This window comes from Oreochromis aureus, linkage group 6, assembly GCF_013358895.1.
Source record: "Oreochromis aureus strain Israel breed Guangdong linkage group 6, ZZ_aureus, whole genome shotgun sequence".
NCBI lineage: Eukaryota > Metazoa > Chordata > Actinopteri > Cichliformes > Cichlidae > Oreochromis > Oreochromis aureus.
In genome coordinates, this window is record NC_052947.1 from 39,293,522 (window position 1) to 39,314,785 (window position 21,264).

The window sequence follows — 21,264 nt, forward strand, 5'->3', positions numbered from 1 at the left end:
TGAGCAACATCCAAAGAACGGCTTTGTAGTGAACTGAAGCCGTGTTAAAAACAATAAAACATGTCCACTCATTGTGCTTCTCATGGGCTTGTTTTGATATTTCATGCTTCCCCCCCCCACTTATTTGTCTTCAGTGAACTCTGCTCTTGTTTCTAAGGCAACTTTTCATCCAGTCAACATTTGACCTACACCCAGAGCGTCTTTGTTCAGGTTTATGAGATAAGCAAACCATTGCAATCTGTTTTTATTTACACACTAATTTTTATCTTTATCAGTGTGTACTCACAGATAAAGGGGTGTGTTTAATGCAACACACATTCTGACTGTATTCATTTAATAGTTAAAGCAGTCTTGGGTAATAGTGGAGCAATATATTATTAACTATACAACAGCTGTTATAGGGGAAGAGCAGGGCACACCCGGGACAGGTCACCAGTCTGTTGCAGGGCTACATCAAGCCCTCACATGTACAACTTTTGAAATGTCCATAACGTCCTTTTGATCTGAACAATTTGTTAAGCTCTATATTACTGCTGGCATCTCCTCACCAAGAGTAACTCTGCATTTTATTGACAAAATTACAAAAAAACCAACAAAAAATAGACTTACTGAGTTTAATAGGGTGTCTGTTTGAAAGAAACACGAGTTTATTGCTAGGATGAAAAAAAAAATCCATCCATAAAAATTACTGCTGGTATGACATCATCACCTGGAGCGGCAGGGAGTCGTGATCCTTGCTGCTGATAGGCTCACTGGGAAGAGGGTTGGGATTTTATTAATAAAAGCATCCAACACTTTGAGTACAACACACCGCAGAGTCAGACGGTAAGCAGCATCAAGGCAAGGATACTGATCAGAAGATAGCAAGGTAAGAGGACTTTTTTTGTTACTTGTAACAATAAACAGGATATCATCTGCAGCAAAGGTTTGCAACTAACAGCAGCAGGTCCTTATTTTAAGTTCCTTCCTGTTAATTACGAATGCAGACTTAAGTGTTTATTATATGGTGACATGGCAGGGACACTAAAAGCTACATGAAACCAAATAATCACAATATTATGCTCTTGTTTTCTGAGATTAAAAAAATGTATCCAGCTGCTATATGAGCTGTAGTGTATTTCATGCAGTGTTTTACAGACTAAGTTGGATCTTTGTGATGCTCAGTGTGTGTTTTTCATGAGCAGAAAATGTTGTTAATAATCTGAATTTCTCTTAAAAAGAAGTGGAAATTCTTTCCACAATGCACATCTCACTCCTTACAAGCTTTTACTGTTTTAGGAAAACAGAGTTGCCATGGTAACAGCTCTCACCTGAGTGACTCACTGAGCACCACACCTGTCTAAAGTTTAAAAGAGAGAGACAGATGAGCCAATCTTCCCACATATTACGCAGCCCTTTGTGAGCAGCTATTCATGCTGATATCAGCAGTGAAACACGGCATTTACTCAGCTCGAGTCATTATTCACCGCGTGCTTTTATAAAAACGATTGAGAAACATGTTGCAAGGCGTAGTCTGTAAGAAGTACTGACTCATACTGGGTGCTGCACTCTAGGACGCACACTGTTTATTTTTTACAGCAACAACCAACTTTTTCAGATTAGCCGTCACTGTAGTCCACGCTGATGTGGACAACCCGCCACAGCTGCCCAACAAATGTTCAGGTTTAACTTTCTGCAGTTCCTGAAGCTGAAGGCAACTTAGGCTTAGAAGTCCTTTTAAGGGAATTTAGGACCACAACTGAAGATAAAGCAACCACTCCAGGTTATTTAATTTTTCTGGTTCACTGGACCTCTAGCTCTCTGAAAGCCCGACAGTTTCTGAGCATTTTTTCCCTTATTGTAGGTTTATCCTCCTAAAGTGCTGCACCTCTATGGAAATCAAAGTGTCATTACTGGAAACACAAAGAAGTGTGGCGTATAGCAGACTCTTTAGTGTTTTTTCTTAACTTCTGCTAGGCTGGGGGTTCATTTGGCTAGACCCCAAATCACAAAACCATAAAACAAAACATCCCCAACAAACTGTACTAATGTATGCAGGCTAATTTGTTGGTTCTGGATAACGTGGACAAATTTACAAGCCCACCTTGATTTAAGTCCAGATTCAGCTTGAATTCGTGCCAAGTTTAAATCATTTAAATCAGCACAACATGAACCACACCTGGAACCAGTTTCAGCCATGCCTTGGTTAAATCCATGTTGCTGGTTTTGCACTTCTCCAAGTCATTCCTAGAAATCTCAAAATATGACTACTGTTGGCTCAGATATCTGGAAACTCTTCCTTGCATTTTCATTTTCCACTCGTCCAGTTCAGGGTCCAAGAGTGCCCGAAGCTCATCTCAGCTGACGTGCAATCAATTATTTCTCAAAGGCTACATAAGACTTGTTTTTAGAATACTGAATTCAATACTTTAAGACTTTAGGGTCCACGAGAACCCAGGTCTTTGTTTCATAAATGCCACCGGTATCAATAGCAGGATGGAAATCGTACTCCTCCCTCTGTTCTCAAACTGAGCAGTGTCTGTTCTGTCTGTCTCCACCTATTCTGCCTGTAGCCTTCAAAAGCTTCTGAGTCTGCACTAACACTCCCTTTTCAAAGGCCTTTTCAACTCCAGATGTCCTTATACACATTCACAGGGTCATTTTTCTCCACTGTTTCCAGTCTTTCTGTATTGCTAATGTCAGCATAGGGCAACAAGTTGCACAGCTTTTTGCTACTTTGCTACTTTCTCCAAAAGCAACACTGAAAAACTCAGGATGGGTACCCATGTGTGGTGCACAGTATCGGGGGGGGGGGGGCCTTTTGATGCGTCTCTTATACAAAAACAACAATGGCAAGGCTTTCATTTCATTCATGACAGAATAACCGATCTCTCTCCATTGTCTCTCTCTGGCCTTTGGCAGGCACGCACAGAAAACTCTGAGCTCCCCTAACATGATGGCTACAGTTAAAGGCATGGCACACACGATACCCAGTCATGTTCTCAGAGTGGGCCAAACTATTTGCTTGGAACCGGCACAAGAGACAGTCACCCACCATGATGATCCTGATCTCGACATTTCTCTGGAAAATCTCAACCAGTTAATCTTGGAACTCGATCCTACATTTGAACCCATCCAATGCAGCAAAAGTCCCACATGTCTCAGCCCCCCTACAGGTACAGTAAGACTGTAAACACTTCTCTTGTTCTACCCAATTCAACCTCGCATCGCTTTATTGCAAATGCATCAAATTCAAACGAGAGACAGTCAAAACTTGCTTGCTGTGTGGGAAACTTATCTTAAAAAATTGTGTGGTTAACAGGTACCATATAGCAACTTTATTGCTCTGAAATCAGTTACGTATAAAAGCCTAAAGGTGCCAAGTGCAGTTTCGCAGAAAATCTACATCTAATTGACCTCAAAGCCACTTCTCCAGTTTTTTCAAGTTATATAATATTCATTTTGAAACCATGCACCAGCAGAAATATAGCAGCAACCTGCGAAGGGTGGAGCTTACTGAGGTTACAAACACTAACCTGACTAGATTAAAACTTGTTTAATACGCCATATTTGATTCGGGCATTCACAATTCTAAGGAACAATATGTTAGGTCCTCCTTAAGTTGACAAGGAAGAGATAAAGAGGGTTTGAAGCTACTGTATTACACCAAACAGTAATAAGACCATTTCAAAGACACTTCAAGCTCAGAGTGCATCAGCATCATAAGCAAGTTTAAATATTGCTTTGGTTGCATGTCTCTTAAAATCAGTTTAGCAACTTTTTGAAAGCTATTTTCTCTGCTGCTGTGGATTCAAACGTGTAAAAACATTGCTTTTTGGTAAAGAAGTCATCAGTTTCTCATTTCTCTTAAAATTACTCCCCTTGACCCTGTTGAAGCCTGGTTACAGACAGTGTGCTGGGAAAACCTGTCATCATGTTTCACCCATCACGTTATCACACATTCAGCAATAAACTAAAGCAACTTAATGTTGCCTACACGTTTGGTACCTACATGTTTAATCTGCTTTCTGATCATTTACCTAAATATACTATTGTAGAAAAGCTAAATTTACTTACAATTTAGAGTGATATGTGGACCCAATATAACATGTACAAAGGGCCTGTTTAGCCATGTTTTTTGTGCTTCAGTCTAATTCTTGAAAGCTCCCAGCTTTCAGAGGTGTGACACAGATCACAGTAAAACCATAGCCACCCTTGTAAACAAATAGTACAGATAGCCTTGGGCTCTGGAAATTTACCCACCCTTTTTGAGATAGTTTTAATATTTTTAATCATGTTGTAATTGCACCACTTTGTCTGTTCTGGGATTATTGCCCAGACTTGTACCACACCCTGCATGTGTTACAGTTACAGATTGAAAAAGCTCAGCGAGCAGTCACGCATCGGGCTGGAACAACGGTGCCTCATTCAGTCCTGCTTTCATCAGAAAGTGTGCGCAAGAGTCAAAGCATACATACATATGTGTAAAAATAAATGGGTTTCCTGTTTCTGATCTTTTCTTCAGAGAAGTTTGGTCGTGTGTTTATGAAACTGTCACGTGTTCTGAAAAGGCGAATAAGTTTAAAGGAAATCAAGCAGCAGTGTGGAGAAATATCTCCATATTCAGGCAGATTTCGCTCTTTCTGCATGAACATTAGTCATAATTATGCAACTCTGGTTGCAGAAGCCGCTCGTCTGGCATATACAGACACCACATGCTAGAGCATTTTCTTAAGGGCATAAATTCTCTGAGAGCCAATCACCGTGGTGATCCTGACGAATCGTGAAGTGGCTGAGGCTCCTGTAGGTGACCTAATGTTCTAGCAACAGTACAAATGTGCAACTCAAAGAACAGTCTGTGCAAGCAGGTACCTGCATGACAAAAATACCTGGCAACGGTGTGTTTACATACACACCAAGCCAGTTCCGCTGATATAAACCAAACCAACACTGTTTTTTCCCTCACCAGAATAAACTTTTTTTCCCCCCAATACTAACATCTCACCCTTCCATCCACAGATGCCTCTTGCTCAGACGAAGATTTCTCTGAAGTTGTGCTCATTCCTAGAGGCTGCTCAACCATTTCATCACCCACAGTGGTCCCCTCGGTGTCCCCGAGTATTCCCATCCCCACACATAACGGCCTCAGATGCAGTCCCCATGGGACGCTGGTTTTCTCCAGCTCCCCATCGTCCTCTCTGCCCCCGCTGCCATTTGGCAGTGCACCCAGGCGAAACCCCTCACCGAAGAATGACTTTTGCCAAGGATCCCTGCGACTGTCACACTCCAACAGAAACAGCACCGCCTCGCTCCTCTCCACCTCGACCTGCTCGGACACCAGCTACATCCTTGGCAGGTAAAACTCAGTAAGATATCCCATCATGATGCAAATGTCTTCCATTCTGTCCATTTCTCTGGTCTTGAAAACTGATCCACTTTAAACATGGTGAGTATTTTGAGGTGACACGAGCAGAGAAGGCCCGAGTCGATTTGGATGAGCAGTGCTCACATTGTGGCTAAAAGTTGTTCCACTCTGTGTTTAAGCGAGGGTCGCTCGCTCGCTCACACACACACACACAAACCCCTTTGTCTGGCCATTTTTATGCAGACACTCGTAGATATTATTGCCTTTCCAAGCGTCTTACTCCAAACTTTAACCATCACAGGTAAGAGCCAAACCCCAACTCCAAGTCTCAAACTTCAAGCAGGCCTGAAAGAGTTTTAACACAGTTTCACAGCATTATGCTCAATCCTTTCATTTGTGTTAGGGTTCATTTCTAAACACAAAGTCAAGATTGTCCTTATTTAGAAAAGGGAAGGACATTTTCTCACCAACATACATGCTGCAGAAACTAACTGTATTTCCCAGTGAAATACACTAGTTTCAGATTTTTACTGAATTTACGAAGAAATTGTAAATTTCTTATGGACAATTTATGTCCATGTACACAAAATTTCTGACATGCATCTCTCCCCTGATCTAAAACAGGTCTTACAACTTAGTTGGGCTTGCCTTTATTTATTTTTGGTTATTTTTGTCTTTTGGTTTCCTGTGAGAAATGATTTCAATCACTCACTTGAGTCCTTATCAAGAAACCTGCAACCCGCAGTTTGCATTTTGAAAAAGCACAATCAAGTAGTCAACAAGTTTATCCTTACAGCTGTGCACGTTTAGAATCAATGAGTGTTATATGTGTACTTTACGAGTGTGTTTGTCATGCATTTATAGAGCAACTTAAAACTGTAGCTAGAAAAAATAGGTCAGGTTGCACTAGGCCTAAAATACCGCACAACCTTATGTTCAATTTGTTCTATAGCTGCAGCACCAGTTTACATCGCAACAGTCGTCTAAAGGTGCATTATAATTAGAGGTAAAGACTCAATGACAGTCTTCCATGAGTAAGAACTTAGTGACACTTTTAATAGGAAGAGCTAGAAAAGACGTTTCATGGTTTTTCTTGGCTCAGTCCCCTGCTTTTACACAAGCACAGTCTGCATATATCTAAGGCAAAAGGCATTTAACAGACAATTCTTTGCTTTTATTTTAGATTTTACCATTTGATAACCAGAAAATCCTGAATACCAAAACCAGTTACCCACTGTAATTTATTTTGTTTTGAAACAGTTTGAAATATTAAAAAAACAACTTAATCTATCAACAGAAAAGAAGAAAACTGACTTGTATTTCCAAAAACATGTATTGTGTTAAAGAGCTGTTGACTGCATTTGAACTAGTGCGGTACTGTACTTTGTTTTAAAACTACTTTGTGCCTTAAAACGGTGCCGTAAAGCAACTTAGTACCTCCAAATGTGTGTGATCTTTGTCATGGCAACGTGTCCAAGCGTCCCACAACTTAAGTAATACGCAGCACGAATGCTACAACAAAGGTGAAGCAAGAATAAACCTGCTGCTCGGTCTGTGGATTTTCGTCAGACTCGGGGATCACTGGGTTGCTTTTGTTGCCATTTCCCAGTTGTTGTGTTTCAAAAATGCCGGTTTTGATTTCCGTGAACGAAACACTCTCATAACTCATTGAGTGATGCTACTGACCAGCCAATCGGTGGCATGCAGTCTGATGATGTCACATTTCAGTACCTGCTCGGATTGCTTGGAACCCCGGCCAAACAGGTACTAAAAAAGTACCTGGTAACAGGTGAAAACTGTGCCTAGTCAATCTGAGTAGGTAATAATGGAAAAGGGGCTTAAGTGACTAGAACCTCTATTTAACCATGCTAGTCATTAAGAAGACCTTTTCATTCACAAAGGTGGCCTAGGTAAGCCTCTTGAAGAGGTTTGCTTCTGCAGAGGATAATTACAAAAATACTTTTAAATTAAAAAAACAAAAAACATGTTTTTTTTATTAAAGTCTTTGTTCCTTTGATTATAGTTATCCTTCTAGAGGGAATTAAAAATTTAAAAAAATTTCTCACTGCCAAAGAACCTTGTGTTTCCAACATTATTTTTCCTCCTTTTTCCTTTCCTCATAGTAACCTCTCCTTAACCGGTGAAGATGCCGATTTTCCAGACTCCATGCTACCCGGCTCCTTTAGCGACGATTCCAGGAGGAAGCCATGTAATAACAGGCAAAGCCTGGAGAAGCCCTTGATGACAAAGCCAGGACATTTACAGGAAGTGAACAGCAGAGGAGCACAGAACGGCCCAGTCTCAGGGTCACTGACCGATATTCCTTTACTCTTAGTCAACGGTGCACCTCAACAGGATCTGCACAGCCCTGAACCACAGATCGAGTTACTCCAGAGGAACCCTGTGGCAAAACCAACTTATTCCAGTTCTCAAGCCCGTTTTAACGGCAGCCAGCCATCAATGAAATTTGTCATGGATACATCAAAGTTTTGGTTCCGTCCACACATCAGCAGAGCAGAAGGTGAGACCCAAGCAAGCATCACATGAAGACCTTAGAGTAAAAGCACTAAATTCACAGTGGACTCGTTTGAGGAGGTCTCAAAAGTAACAATTTCATTTCACAGTCCTGCTTAAAGTACAAAATGTTGATGCAATTCAGCATGAAAGCCTTCACCACAAAGTTAAACACATTCACTGCAGATATTCCCCCCCGGTGCTTTTCCATCAATGGGAATCTTCTCAAAAGCTTTGTTCAAACTCTGAAAGTATGCCATCAAGCTAAAGTGGTGAATAAGGGTTTTTCTTGAGTAATAAAACACAAGTTGTTGCATTTTTCTGAGCATTTTTGATGTCTTATTTATTCTAGCTGAAGCTCTGGTAAAAGACAAGGAAGCAGGAACCTTTGTGGTGAGAGACAGCACCTCCTACAGAGGCAGTTTTGGTTTGGCCATGAAGGTAGATCAAACGCCCACCAGCTTTACTGCTGCTGCCTATCCAGGTAAGCTCACTAGTAAGAGCAGTGGCCTGACCTCACAGCGACATAAAAAAAATGTCAAGTTTCAAAAGCAGAAATCAGTCAGATCCAGGAAACAGAAGATCTTAAAGCCACAAAAAACACAACTGCACACACAAAGCATGAATACAGTGTAGCGTGGTGCTGTTGTTGTTACTCATATATAACACAGACGGTATATAATGATCTCTAATTTTACATAAATGCTCTGGTCTATACCAGAGACCTGCAGCGAATGCCTTACCCAACTCTGCTGACGACATCAAGCTATCTGTGGCGAGCTAGCACGCAGTGCTGTCATTTTTTCCTACCACAGTATACCTTGTATAAACACAAAAGAAAACCAGCTATTTACGGCACTGTAAGCAGTCGACGCGGAAAAAAAAGGACCTCACTCACGAAACAATTTTGAGGCTTGCCTCGTTTGTAGATTTGTATGTTTTCATCCCTTTCAGGAATGCAGGATATGTGAGCGTTGGTCGAGCTCTGAGACCACTTCACTGACAGGCTCCATCCATCGAATTATCCCTACATCACGGGCAATCTAGCAACATGTTTTTCTATTTAGCATGGTTTTCTTTAGCAGTACATTATATAATATTCCCTCTTTTATTTAAACCAGTCACAAAAATGTAAGGCTATAAAATGGAACTAAAAACACTAATTAACTCTGTGGGACCAAACAGTTTGCCTTAGCTGAGCTAAAGTTATAAATCCTTCACATACAGGCATTCAAAGGCTGCCTATTCTGCTCGCTTACAGCACCAATCTATTCTTAACTCTGGCCTCGGTGCAGTCCCTTAGTTTACCCTCTGTCATAAATGAATCATTTTAGCTCCTCTCCCTTTAAATGAACTTTCACCTGATTGGTTGCCCCGTACAAACAGACGGTTCAAACAGCAGGTGCATGAATATCTGCTCTCAATGTGAGCTTTCCACTCCCAGGGATTATTGAACAAAGCTTCTGCCAGTTTAAGACAAGCATCCAACACTGTAACAGTCTATAACAGGGAAGAATGACAAATAATTTCCAAAACACTTCAAAGTTTCAGCGAGACATGACTGACAGCATCATGTGCATGCTGATAATCGCCTAGCCACAAAACAATTGGAGGAACAAAAGAAGAGAGTGTATGCCCTGAAACCTCGCAGCACTGCTCGTGAGAACAGCCAATAAATTAGCCTGTAAAGCTCTGCGACTCTATTTTATGGAGCTATTTTACCGACAGACCAGCACTAGTCAGTCCTTAGGGGGGAAAAACATAGGACAGGGTGACAACATCAGATCATTGATGGCCATATTTATGTGTTTATGGTGGCCTTGTGAGTCAGAATGAATTTTAAATTGAAGTAAATTAACTCCCTGATCACAGCAAATGACCGGAGACAACTATCTGTAAAACTCTACATTTATTAAATCTAATTTATCTGGGCTGCATGGAGGCAAAATGCATGGCTCACGCACTCAATGAATGGCAGCACTTTACTTATTACAGCAGCAACATAATGTTTTTTGAAAGCTTTATGTACCCTGCATCTCTCACATTTAGAAATCACTGCCATCCAGTGCCATTAGTAACTAATGCCTCTTTTCCATCATTGTGGTCTCAGTGCTCTGCCTCAGTGCCTTTTAAGAACAAGCTCACATTTCGAAAGATTTGGGAATCCTATGCAGCAGCGCTAGCTGAAGCTGGGTGAAAGAATTCATAGGTTACATTTGCCAATCGCTGATGAACATCTTGCAGTGCCCTGCCACACAGCCACTGACGTCAACACGAGCAATTATGTGGTCCTGTGTCTTCTTTTTTGAAGAAACTGGTGGGAAAGGGTTATTCCAGTGCTTCTTTATCATATCGCCTTCCTATATTGTGCATTCTGTGTGTATATCATTCTCTGACATTTGTCCTTTTGTCAAAACAGGGGAAAGTAGCTCTGATCTTATCAGACACTTCCTCATTGAATCATCAGCCAAAGGCGTGCGCATTAAAGGCTCTTCTCAGGAACCCTACTTTGGTGAGTCGAGTTATCAGTTTCATATCCACCGAGAATTCACTTGTCTGCTTAAAAAGCGAGTGCTGCTCTGACTCAGAGATCTCTCGCCTCCTGGGATGTGGGTGGGCATGAGTGGGATGGATCTTATCCTTGAGCATTAGTACAAAGGGTGTGTATTCTCACACCCAAAGAACCTTTCTTATCAGTAGTGTGGGTCACTGGTTTATAATCAGACACCCATGGGCATGTACTGATATGTCTGTCGCCACAGATATGTAATGTTACAGTAATGTTTCACTGAAATATGGAAAAACAGTCATCATAGCAGCAGAAGCAGAGTCTCTGTGTCATAACAAAACTCGGTAGGTTGTCTTCAGACCTGGCAAAGTTCAAACTTCATTGTTCTTGAATTAGCCAATCAGAAAGTTGCTTATCTGTACTCAGCTGGAGCTGTGATTTGCTTTGTGTCTTTGCAGGTAGTCTCTCTGCCTTGGTGTACCAGCACACCATTTCTGCTTACGCCTTACCCTGCAGATTACGCCTCTACTGCCACGGTAACTGAGCCTTTGTTATTACTGCACACACTACACCAGGGGTAGGCAACTCCAGGCCTCGAGGGCCGGTGTCCTGCAGGTTTTAGATGGATCCTTGTTCCAACACGGCTGATTTAAATGGCTAAATAACCTCCTCAACATGTCTTGAAGTTCTCCAGAGGCCTGATAATGAACTAATCATTTGATTCAGGTGTGTTGACCCATGGTGAGATCTAAAACCTGCAGGACACCGGCACTCAAGGTCTGGAGTTGCCCACCCCCGCACTACAAAAAAAAGAAACATGACAAGTTTAAGCAGCTTTTTTAGAGCTGAGACTTAATAAAGACTAAATAATAAAAGTAATCTTCATGTTTGAAAACTATCAGAATGCCTTAAACCTGCATCCTTTCCAAAGTTTGCAAACAATATTGGTTCATAAACAGTAAAATAATGGAGTTTGACTTTTTGTTTTAAAGTGTATTTCTAAAGGGGCCTTTAACATATTTCATTCAATATAATTAATCGACTGTAAAGGACAACTGCTGGGCCCTGAGAGTGACAGATACCTGCTGTGTGCTGCAGAAAGAGATTATGTGAGAGAGACTGAACTATCTGGAGACAAAAGCAGCTGTAGACAACCATTCATACAGTTTTACTCGTCTATAAAGACATTTTTGAATGAAGGCTTAATTTCAGTCATATTAGTTCGAGCTGAACTTAACAGTGATTGAGTCTGAGTTTTTAGGAAAGGGTTAAAAAGAACACTGCTGGGAATTAAGCTTGTTGAGCCAAATGTAACTGATATTAAAACTTGCTTACTTTCCAGCCCTACTTTAAAGTCAAAGTCAAATTTATTTATATAGCAGATTTTAAAACAACAACTGTTGACCAAAGTGCTGTTAGAGATAAAAACACAGGAAGACATGACAACATTTAAGAAAAGAAGCATAAAATAGGAACATCTGAGTAAAAAGCAACACAAATAGAAGTAGTCTGATCTCATTCTGATTTAAAAGCCAAGGAGTAAAAGTGGGTTTTCAATCAGGTTTTGAAAGTGTCTAATGTTGGGGAGGGACTGATGTGAAGAGGCAATTTGTTCCACAGTTTAGGAGCAGTCACAGCAAAGGCCTGATCGCCGCTGTGCTTTAATCTGGACCTCAGGAAAGCCAGGAGTTTGGTCTGCAGACCTCAGTGACTTTGAAGGAGTGTACCGGTTCAAAAGATCAGAAAGGTATGAAGGTGCTAATGCGTGCAATGCCTTAAAAACGAATAATAAAATCTTAAAGTCAATTCAAAAAGTGACTTAGTAACCGTGCTGCCACGTTTTAGACCAGCTGCAGTCGGCTAACCGATGACAGACTGACACCTGACTAATACTCTTTAATAATAATACTTTAAATTGTCATAGACCAAAAACCATCCTGCTTTATGTAGTACACAGGGTCAAATGTGGGGTGCAACTCTGCTGGCTGCAAAAAACCTTCTGGTCCTAAAGACGTCTGTTGGAAAACATCACTGCTTCCTTCGCTCTCTGAACTCAGTAAACATTTTCTAAATTACTGTAGTTTCAGGTAATACTGAATAAAATATGTAGTTCATTTTGTAAATTATGGTCATCATCAGTCGCAAAGGAGGGTCCTCCAGGATATACTTATTGGCTAATAACCAGTCAATCACAAGATATAAGCCAATGAGTGAGCAATGTCCTCGTTCAGTTCCAAGCCTCAATTCTTATGTGGTGCTGACAAAATGTTCCTTTCGACCAATCAAAATGATGGACACAAACCAATGAGTGACATCACTGAGGTCATGACCATCCTTTAGATATAGTCGATTGTGTTTTTCTGTCTGTGTCAAAGATATAAAGAGGTAGGAAGGTGTCCTCACTCAGACGCTTGGCCTTTCTCACAGTAGGGCTACTCTCCAAACCAAATTCTAACAACTAAAACTATTTTGGAAAGAAGATAAAAGCCAAACTAAATGAGAATGTTTCTTCAAATTATGGATTGTCGGGTTATCTTTCTCACGTCAGAGACAAAAAGCAGGAACAGATCCTAACAGAGTGCAGCTCCAGCAACCACAAACTGGCAACTGAAAAAAGGAAGAAACAGTAATGCAGGGGAACCAGGGGTGTTTCCAAGAGTCTGCTAATGTACTGGCAATGAGCAGAAAACTGAAACATGACACTAAAACAGATCTTTACTTGAACAAGTTCTATTGTGCTTTAATGCCACATTTAAAAAAAAAAAAAAAAAAAGCAGAAATATTCCCAGCAGAAGAAGAACAGGAACAACTTGCTGCTCAGTATTCACAAACACGCCCCCAACATCAGGGACACCACATACACTGGAAAAAACATTAATGTTGAATCAACTAAAAGTGTCACTTCTAGGTCATTTGGTCTTACTGTTGTGCCAGTAAAGCCCCTCAAATTCACATAAACTCAAATCTTATTTGTCTACACAGACCTGAGATCAGCAGAGGAGAGAGCAAAAGAGAAAGCACCTTCAGAGGACGACAACAAAATAGGTGAGTCCATGTAACACCCCCACAACTGACTCTGTTTGGGCATTTTAAGTAGTACTGGCCTGTACAGGACCTGGCCTGGTCCAGAGTCCAGATCTGCATTTGGGGAATTTTTGGGAGACTTCTTTGCCTTTGCCAAAATAAAGACAAACTGGACATTTTCTGTCAGATCACAATATTAAAGGTATTAAGAATTTGACCTTTTCTAAGCAGCGAACACTGATGATAAGTTATGATTGAAAACATGATTAAATACATAATTTTGCACCAACACTCCAAAAACTAGGTCACGGTTAATTTAAAATTAAGCTAATGGAAACACAGGTTACTGTGAGCTAATATAGTGCAGCTGCAGGTTTCCTTCTGTTCGCCACAAAGCTGTACCTGTGCTTCAGCACAGCCAGGGTCAGGGTTAAACTCCAACAAATTAAACTCCAAAATAAGCAGTAATAGGAGTCTGACCAACAGAGTTAGGATCCTGAAGTGTTAAAAACAGATGAAAAGAAACCAACAACAACAAACCCCCTTGCATTCATGCCTTTTCCTGTCCTGCGGTTATAAACACTACTCTTCTGCTCTGCAGCCAAGCAGGAAATGCTGATAGTACCGTATCCCACCGACTTGTTATCTGAGGTTTGCTCACAAACATCGAAAGCCTTGTTTGAGGGTTTGCACATCGCTTTTATCTGCAGAATATAAAGTGTTGCTTTTACCTGCACCCCTGTTTTCATGTGCATTGACTTCCTGAGCAAACAGCGTGACTGGCTGTCAGGCAGTTTGACTTGCCACAGCCGTGAAGCCTCTCACAGGTGGTAATAATACCTCTTCTCGGTAAAGAGCTACAGTGTTAGAGATGCTGCTGATTTGACGCCACAGCCACGGGTTGCTTCATCAGTGAGAGGTCAAAGAGCGAACTTTTCTTTTAAAGTCTGAAAAACTCAGGATATTATTAAAAACACTTACCGTCGTCCTGAAGGCCTTTCCACATTCCTCAAAGTCTCCTTTCACTAAGTGGGAGAAAAATGTTAAGGCTTTGAAACATTCCAGCTTTTTTGGCTAAATTCCACTCAACCAGGCAGGCAGCCATCTTTGTTTCGACACAGATAAATGGAGGACAAAGTATCCCAAAATTTTATTTACTTCAGTGAAATACTGCGAGATTTCTCAACAGAAAAATAAATAAAGTGAAAATATACACTCCTCCAAAGCAACAAGACAAACTTACATTTTACAGAAACTGGATCACAAGAATATTTTTATTACTTCAAACCAAAAAGGAAACAAAATATTTTTTAAAAAGTGGTGCACAGTCTTGCAGTGGTTGCTGGGTCAAACGTCCTGGTCAGTGGGCATCCTCTGTGGAGCTTACTCCTCTTCTGCATAAAAGTTATTTGATGAATCAAAATTTGTCATTATAGTGCAAATGAAATACAAAGAAACAATTAAAAAAACCTAAAACAACAACTGCAAAGATATCACAAAGAATCAACTAATAAAAGAAGAAGAAGGAATAAATGATAGTATACATTTCTCATTTATCCATCTCCTTTATTAACACACAAACATGGGGAGTCTGAGGACATTCTGCTGAATATGACGGCTGCTCTAAGAGCCAAGATCTCTTCTTACTTCCTGACAACACTCCCACTGTACTTAAAGTCTCCCAGTGGCAGAGTCGAAACAAACCCTCATCTCTATGTTTAACAAGTGTCTTCGTTTCCAATCCCCTTGTTTGTCTTGTCAACAGCCTCCAACTTTGTCTACCTTAACGCCATCCCCACTGAGATGCTGACGGGACCCTGTGCAGTGCAAAGGGCGGTGTCGTCAACACTCGAGAAGGCTCCAGGTTCCTTCACACCAACCATAGTCAACATGAAAGTATCTCTGAAGGGTGTCACTCTCACAGACATCAACAGGAAGTAAGAAAACACATCAAATCAACGTGTTGCTGAGATTTTATGCGCTCCTGTGGTGTTTAGGTGTGGTCTGTGTGTGACACTGGGTCAAGATGTATCGTTTCTTGCAGACTCTTCTTCAGGCGCCATTACCCTGCTCACATGCTGAGCTACGGTGGTGAAGATCCAGACAATCGAGTGTGAGTATGCATGACATGAGCTGTGAGCGCAGATGTCAGAAATCATCTCCACTGATGGTCATCAGTGTGTTTCATTTCTAATCTGAAACTTTGTCTGTCTTATACTCACAGGTGGACGAGAGGTTCAAGTTTTGGTGCAAGGTAATCTGAACTTCACGTCTAAATAGGGGACCTGTTCTGTTCATTTACACATTTTAGCTGTATTAGCGTAGCTTTGCATCAGCAGCAGCTCAAAATAATCCTTCTTTATCTTACACTGGGTCTTGGTGCAGGAACTCAGTTCATCCTCTTTCTGAAATAAGGTGTTTCAGTCAGCTCCTCCCTTTTAAGCCAGCTTTTTTCTTATTGGCTGCCCCTCATAAATTAATTGTTTGAATAGGATGTGGGTGGGGCTTCTATGAATACTACTGAGAACAATATATTTGACAGTAAATAATGAAAAACAGAAGAGGTCCCTTTCAAAAATATCTTCTTCTTCCGGTGAAATTAATCTGACTCATGTTTCTTTGTGCCGACAGGTTGTTTGGCTTTGTGGCAAAGGGCATTGAAGCCGGTATGGAGAATGTTTGTCACGTATTTGCAGAATATGACACCCTGCAGCCCTGCAGCGAAGTCATCAAGGTGATTCAGGCAGCTGTATCCAAGCCATAAACATGCAAACCCAGAGACGGCGTGATACAACTTCAAGACTCCTGCTTACACTTTCTGTTTAACACTGTGCTCTTCTACAAATAACCTGTCCAGTATGGTGGTCACAGGAAGTGTCGTTACTGCTTTGGAGAAAACTGGACAAGTTTGTGTTTCTGCTGAATTGCAAGGAAAACCTGATTTAGGTTCCGGTGTCTGATCAGATGATAAAAATCATATTAAAAGAGAGATATATGAGTGATTATGGCAAAAATTAGGATATAGTGGACTGCATTTATAACATATGATTGTAAATGAATGAGGCGCCATAGTTTGAATATCATCCAATCAGATGGTAAAAGCAGTAAAACAAAGCCAACTATTTCTTTTAAGACTGCTGAGAGAACAGTTTTAGATGTGAGAAAGTGGCACGTTATGTCTTCATATGAACAGGAGCCCTTTTCCCTGAGAGGTGAACGTGCATTATCTGATGCATTGAAATATAGTGATGTGGTAATTAAAAGTTTGAAGGTGAAAAGACTTGAAGAGAAACAAATGAACCCTGGTAGGTCAGTTCATTTAAAACTCTGCAGCTACCCCTGAATGTATTTATTACACTGCAATGCACTGTAAAAACTTTATTCTCTGTATATTCGTGGATTTTTATTTTTGTCTTTTTGCTCATGATGAAAAATAAACATTTTTAACTATTCATATGTTAATAGCGTGTGTGAAAATAATAAAGAAGAAGCAGCTTTATTTTGCACTTGTGACAGAAAACACAACAGTCTGCACATATTTCTCTGTTTTATTTGAAATGATAAATCTTTAGATAAAAGCATAATGCTTCATTCTGAAGTTACAGAGCTCTCAAAATGAAGAGTGTGCTTCCTGAAGCAAAGCAAGACCAAGTACAGAACTGCATAGGTAATTTTTTTTTTTTTTAAATATTCTCAACATATTTTAAGGGACCCAAATGCAAAGCTCAGCAGTCCGCTTTTTTATATATATATATATATATATATATATATATATATATATATATATATATATATATATATATATATATATATATATATATATATATATATATATATATATATATATTTATTTATCTTTGGTGCCAACTCAAAAGATAGCATAAAAACTTCTAAGGTGCAACAGGGCATGTGTTACACGACAGAGTGGAGCAGTGAGAACACACCGCAGTGGTAACTATTTACAAACACTGCCCTCCTCTGGTTAAGACGGGGAATCTAAATTCTCACTGCTGTTTAGGTCACAGTGAGCATCATACAAGAACGCCATGTCATCAGCTTCAGTAGCAATATATATATATCTATATATATATTTTTTTTTTCTTTTTAAATCCCCACACAGAGGATTAACCGCAATGACAAAAGACCCTCAGAGTAAAACAAACTCTGGATTTCTTTCAGTGCTGTGAGTGTCTGCAGTGCAAAGCAGGAAGGGACTGTATGAAAATTAGTGGACACGGAGCAAGGCTTTACTTTAAAAGCAAAGTTTAAGACACTCATCTACATATACATACCTGAAATCGTCAGAGATGGTTATAATGTGGAAATTGAAGTAAGTTGCACTGAAATTTGACCTGTAGTTGTGTGAACTTGTTTGAACTGCGTGGCGGTTTAAAATGTTTAAAATTGTTAAAGTATCTGCTGCTGTTTTGAAAAAGAGATTTTACTGTCTTTTATTGGGATAAATAAAGGATGTAATTTAAAAAAATTTATATAGAACTATTAGTTTTTCCATCAACCTTTTTTTTTTTATTTTTTTTTTTACATTTTTTAATTAATTTTACAAATTTGTTTGAAATTTGTTTTAAAGCAAACCCTCACATTCAGTCAGTAACAGCTTCTCAAGCGTAAAGGTGCCACATGGTGCAATGTCAGTCAGGGGTAGGAGGTGAAACACTGGTGATCTGTGCAGGACCGCCTTTCACCCTATGACAGGGTGGACTGGCTCCAGCTGCTGGCTCCAGCTGCTGGCTCCAGTGGTTAGAAAACTGGATGGATGAGAAGACCTCCTGAATCATGGCACATCTGTCTATTTGCAAACAAGCTTTTTTAACCACCCAGTCTCCGTGCTGGGATCCCAAACATTCTGTTTCTATCTGTTCTCTTTCTCTTTCACCTCAGAGGTCATCCTCACTAAAAACTCCTCTCACCTGAAACCCAAAGGTCTGGACTCGTCTGATATGTCCAACAATTGTTAAATCAGTTCTATTTGATGATCTCTTATTATTTTTTAAACTTTTTAAAGTCATCACTAGTATTCGTTATTAATTTTGATTTGTGTTTTTTATTCTTTTTATATTTTTCCTGTCGCTGTTTTATTCGCTACCTTTTGATTTCTCACCTGATCACCTGCACTTCCTGCTCAGTACTGCCACTAACGCCTCCATTTTTATATACAGAATATCTGAAAAGCACTTTGGGACTGCTCATAAAGAACTGGGCTGTTCATTTTGGTCTTCACAACTTTGGGTCAACTCCTGTTGTTTTCAGGTTACCTGATGGGACCTGATAATAACCATCCAGTGTTAACGTTGGTTAATAGACGTAGGTTTTAGCTCTCAGATGGCCCTCCTAAAAATCTGATTAGGCCACAGTTTTCTTCCAGGCTAAGGTTAAACTAATTGCTACCTAATGTAGGGGAAACATTTGAAAGCCATCACAGTGATTCTTTCATCCATCATGTGGCTTTCAGTAGAAGTTTCCCTTCTCAGATTTTTTCTTTTGCACTTTGTAAACTCTGTTTATAAAGGTGCTATTTAAATTACACTTTACTTGCATTTTTATTTTAGTCAGAATAATATCAGGCAGCTTCTTTGGTCAGTGTGTACGTTTTTTTGAAAAATTGTATTTTTCAAAAAATACAATACAAAACATATTTTGCTCTGCTCTTTACTGAGATGCAGACTGGAGTAGAACTATTATGCGACATTGACAAATTTTATATGTAATTTCTACAAAAAAACAAAGAAAAAACACAACTTTGTAATTTTCATACAGCCCCTCACAGAAAATCTACCAAAACATGACAATCCACTCTTAGGTAGTTCACAGCAGCTCTTAGTGCTGTGTCTCCATTCATCCAAGTCTACCTGTGCTCTCAGCTTCCTGTACCAGGTGCTAATCAGGGTTAAATGCTATAATTAAGCAGAGTCATTATTATGATGTCTTTAATCCAGTGAAACCTAACTGAAACAAAGTGTTCAAAGACAGCTTTTCTTCATCTAAAATGATGATGCAGAAATATGTTTTACATATTAAATACTTATCCTCTGTGAAGTAATGACTGTAAGTCTTTCTGACACTATAAAAATGGTCACCACAAAAGCCTGATGGTTAATGATCATCCTGTCAGAGATGCCAAAGATCTGATGAGAACTCATCAGCTAAAATTCAGATTAAGCACGATGGTGACGGGTGGTAACGTGCCCGCCGTCGCGGCACAAATGTTATTTTTGTTACCGCAAACCGGCGTCAACTCGGGCCCAATGGTGAGCGAGTTACTGCGTGATGGTCGGGATGCTGCGGGATCTCTTCATGATGAGACGCACCTCCACGTCGGGGAGGCTGTCCTGTTTGGTTTGGGCGCACCCCTCGTCCGCCGCGGCCATGTGCAGGTCGAAGCGCAGCGACACAGACTTCTTCCTCAGCTTGGGATTCCCCCTGAAGAAGGAGCCCTCCCACTGCTTTATCACCTTATCAATCTTCTCTGTCCTGGTGAGAGATGTTGATAATAAACAGTGAATATGCAAACTATAAACACATTCTGTGAAAAACGTTATCGGGCTCTTTACGTTTCTTTTGTTTGTGCAATGATTCATCTTCTCTTTGAATTTGAAAATCTGCCTTTTCATCTAAGTGTCATTTATTCATTCTCGTCCTTGCTGAGACAGACAGAGACTGCAGGGGGCAGCAACGGAGAGCGCTGATGCTAAAATGTGCTGAGCTTGAATTGCCCTAGATGTGGCCTTTGATAAGACATGATGTGAAACATAAAGAGGATACCTCACTCTGTATTTTAATCATGGTATAACACGTCACTTTGTATCCTCATCAAACTATTTTTGAAGGCTTTTGACATTCTGGGAGAGAGTCATTCAGCTTTCCATTGATTTACAGTGACCCTTCCTTTCAAGGAGACGAGTAGACCCAAACTGTGTCAGCAAACTGCTCTTAAACTGCACAACACAGCCTCTGGATCCTCTCATGCTAAGGGTTCTTTGGGGTTTCCTTTAATTTGTCCCCTGTCTGCACATTCATAATGATACAAGTGTCTGAGAGAGAGAGAGAGAGAGAGAGACCTTGCCTAAGCCCACTACTGCACTTTAAAGTGTGTCACTGCTGAAACAGGGTCAACTAACAGAGTGGTAGAAAACTGAAAGAAGAGTCATACACAGAGTTTTAATGGTTTCATATTTATGTGTGTTTGTTTTGGTTTGTTTTTGTGTCAGATGGTTTTCGAAGTGGGTTTGATAGTTTCAGTTTCATCTTTAATATTTTAACATGTCAGTTTTATTTAGTTTTGATGTTTTAAGCATTTTGGCATTTTATCTTATTAAAATATGGGTTTTACAGGGGCAGACTCAAACAATTCAGAATACATTTTAATGCAAAAGTGAAGTGAAATTATTTGATTTTGGATTATAGTCATGAGAGAAAAAACACAAAACAGTTGATTCTGTTCATCTGGACGTGTTGTTTCGTCACACATGCAAGTGACTCTTCAGTCTCAGCTGACTGCAGGTTTCCTTATAAACAGAACATCTGCATAATGACTGAAACTAGCAACACTGTGAGGTCAGTTTCGTGATCATTAATATGTAAATTGCCATGACCACTGATCAATGGTCATGAGTACCATTCATTATTCACAGCATTGTAAGATGGTGAAAGATGTACCCTTAGGCCCCCTCCTGGATTTCCACGTAAATGTGGTCCTTGACTCCCCAGTCAAACCAGCGTTCCTCCCACTGAAAATGCTACATCCAGATAAACAGATTTTTTAGGGACTTCTTCACCTGGATGATTGAGCATGCATCAAGAAATAAAAAGTACGTTTTCACAGGACTGCTTCCAAGTAGCGCCCGGTGCTGCTAAT

The 21,264-nt window shown here is 40.2% G+C and overlaps 3 protein-coding genes across 5 annotated transcripts in view; 1 reads left to right on the forward strand and 2 right to left on the reverse strand.

Moving 5' to 3' along the window:
* Positions 1-14,395, reverse strand: part of LOC116320248 (zinc finger protein Aiolos-like) — an 85,890-nt gene extending 71,495 nt beyond the window's left edge. Inside the window, exon 1 of the mRNA XM_039613327.1 lies at positions 14,373-14,395. The gene's annotated coding sequence lies outside the window, so the exon portion shown is untranslated. The remainder of the gene's footprint in view (positions 1-14,372) is intronic.
* LOC116320272 (tensin-4) lies at positions 552-16,843 on the forward strand. The gene is made up of 12 exons (XM_031739842.2): positions 552-868; positions 2,902-3,155; positions 4,999-5,335; positions 7,468-7,865; positions 8,211-8,342; positions 10,278-10,370; positions 10,826-10,903; positions 13,350-13,412; positions 15,157-15,328; positions 15,436-15,504; positions 15,616-15,645; positions 16,023-16,843. Exons 2-12 carry the CDS (start codon positions 2,933-2,935, stop codon positions 16,153-16,155), a joined length of 1,728 nt encoding a protein of 575 aa, XP_031595702.1. The 5' UTR covers positions 552-868; positions 2,902-2,932; the 3' UTR covers positions 16,156-16,843.
* Positions 16,844-17,830: 987 nt separating this feature from the next.
* The window catches only part of krt222 (keratin 222), a 29,517-nt gene continuing 26,083 nt past the window's right edge, over positions 17,831-21,264 (reverse strand). For all 3 annotated transcript variants that reach the window (XM_031739838.2, XM_031739839.2, XM_039614025.1), the window contains one exon: positions 17,831-19,880. In XM_031739838.2, coding sequence (XP_031595698.1) covers positions 19,667-19,880 — 214 coding nt within the window. In that variant the 3' untranslated portion in view covers positions 17,831-19,666. The remainder of the gene's footprint in view (positions 19,881-21,264) is intronic.

Excerpts from the sequence above, each read along its gene's own strand:
- LOC116320272 (XM_031739842.2), top strand. The coding sequence starts at position 2,933 with ATGATGGCTACAGTTAAAGGCATGGCACACACGATACCCAGTCATGTT. Across the intron at positions 7,866-8,210 it reads ACACATCAGCAGAGCAGAAG|CTGAAGCTCTGGTAAAAGAC; the intron begins GTGAGACCCAAG and ends TATTTATTCTAG. Across the intron at positions 8,343-10,277 it reads TACTGCTGCTGCCTATCCAG|GGGAAAGTAGCTCTGATCTT; the intron begins GTAAGCTCACTA and ends TTGTCAAAACAG.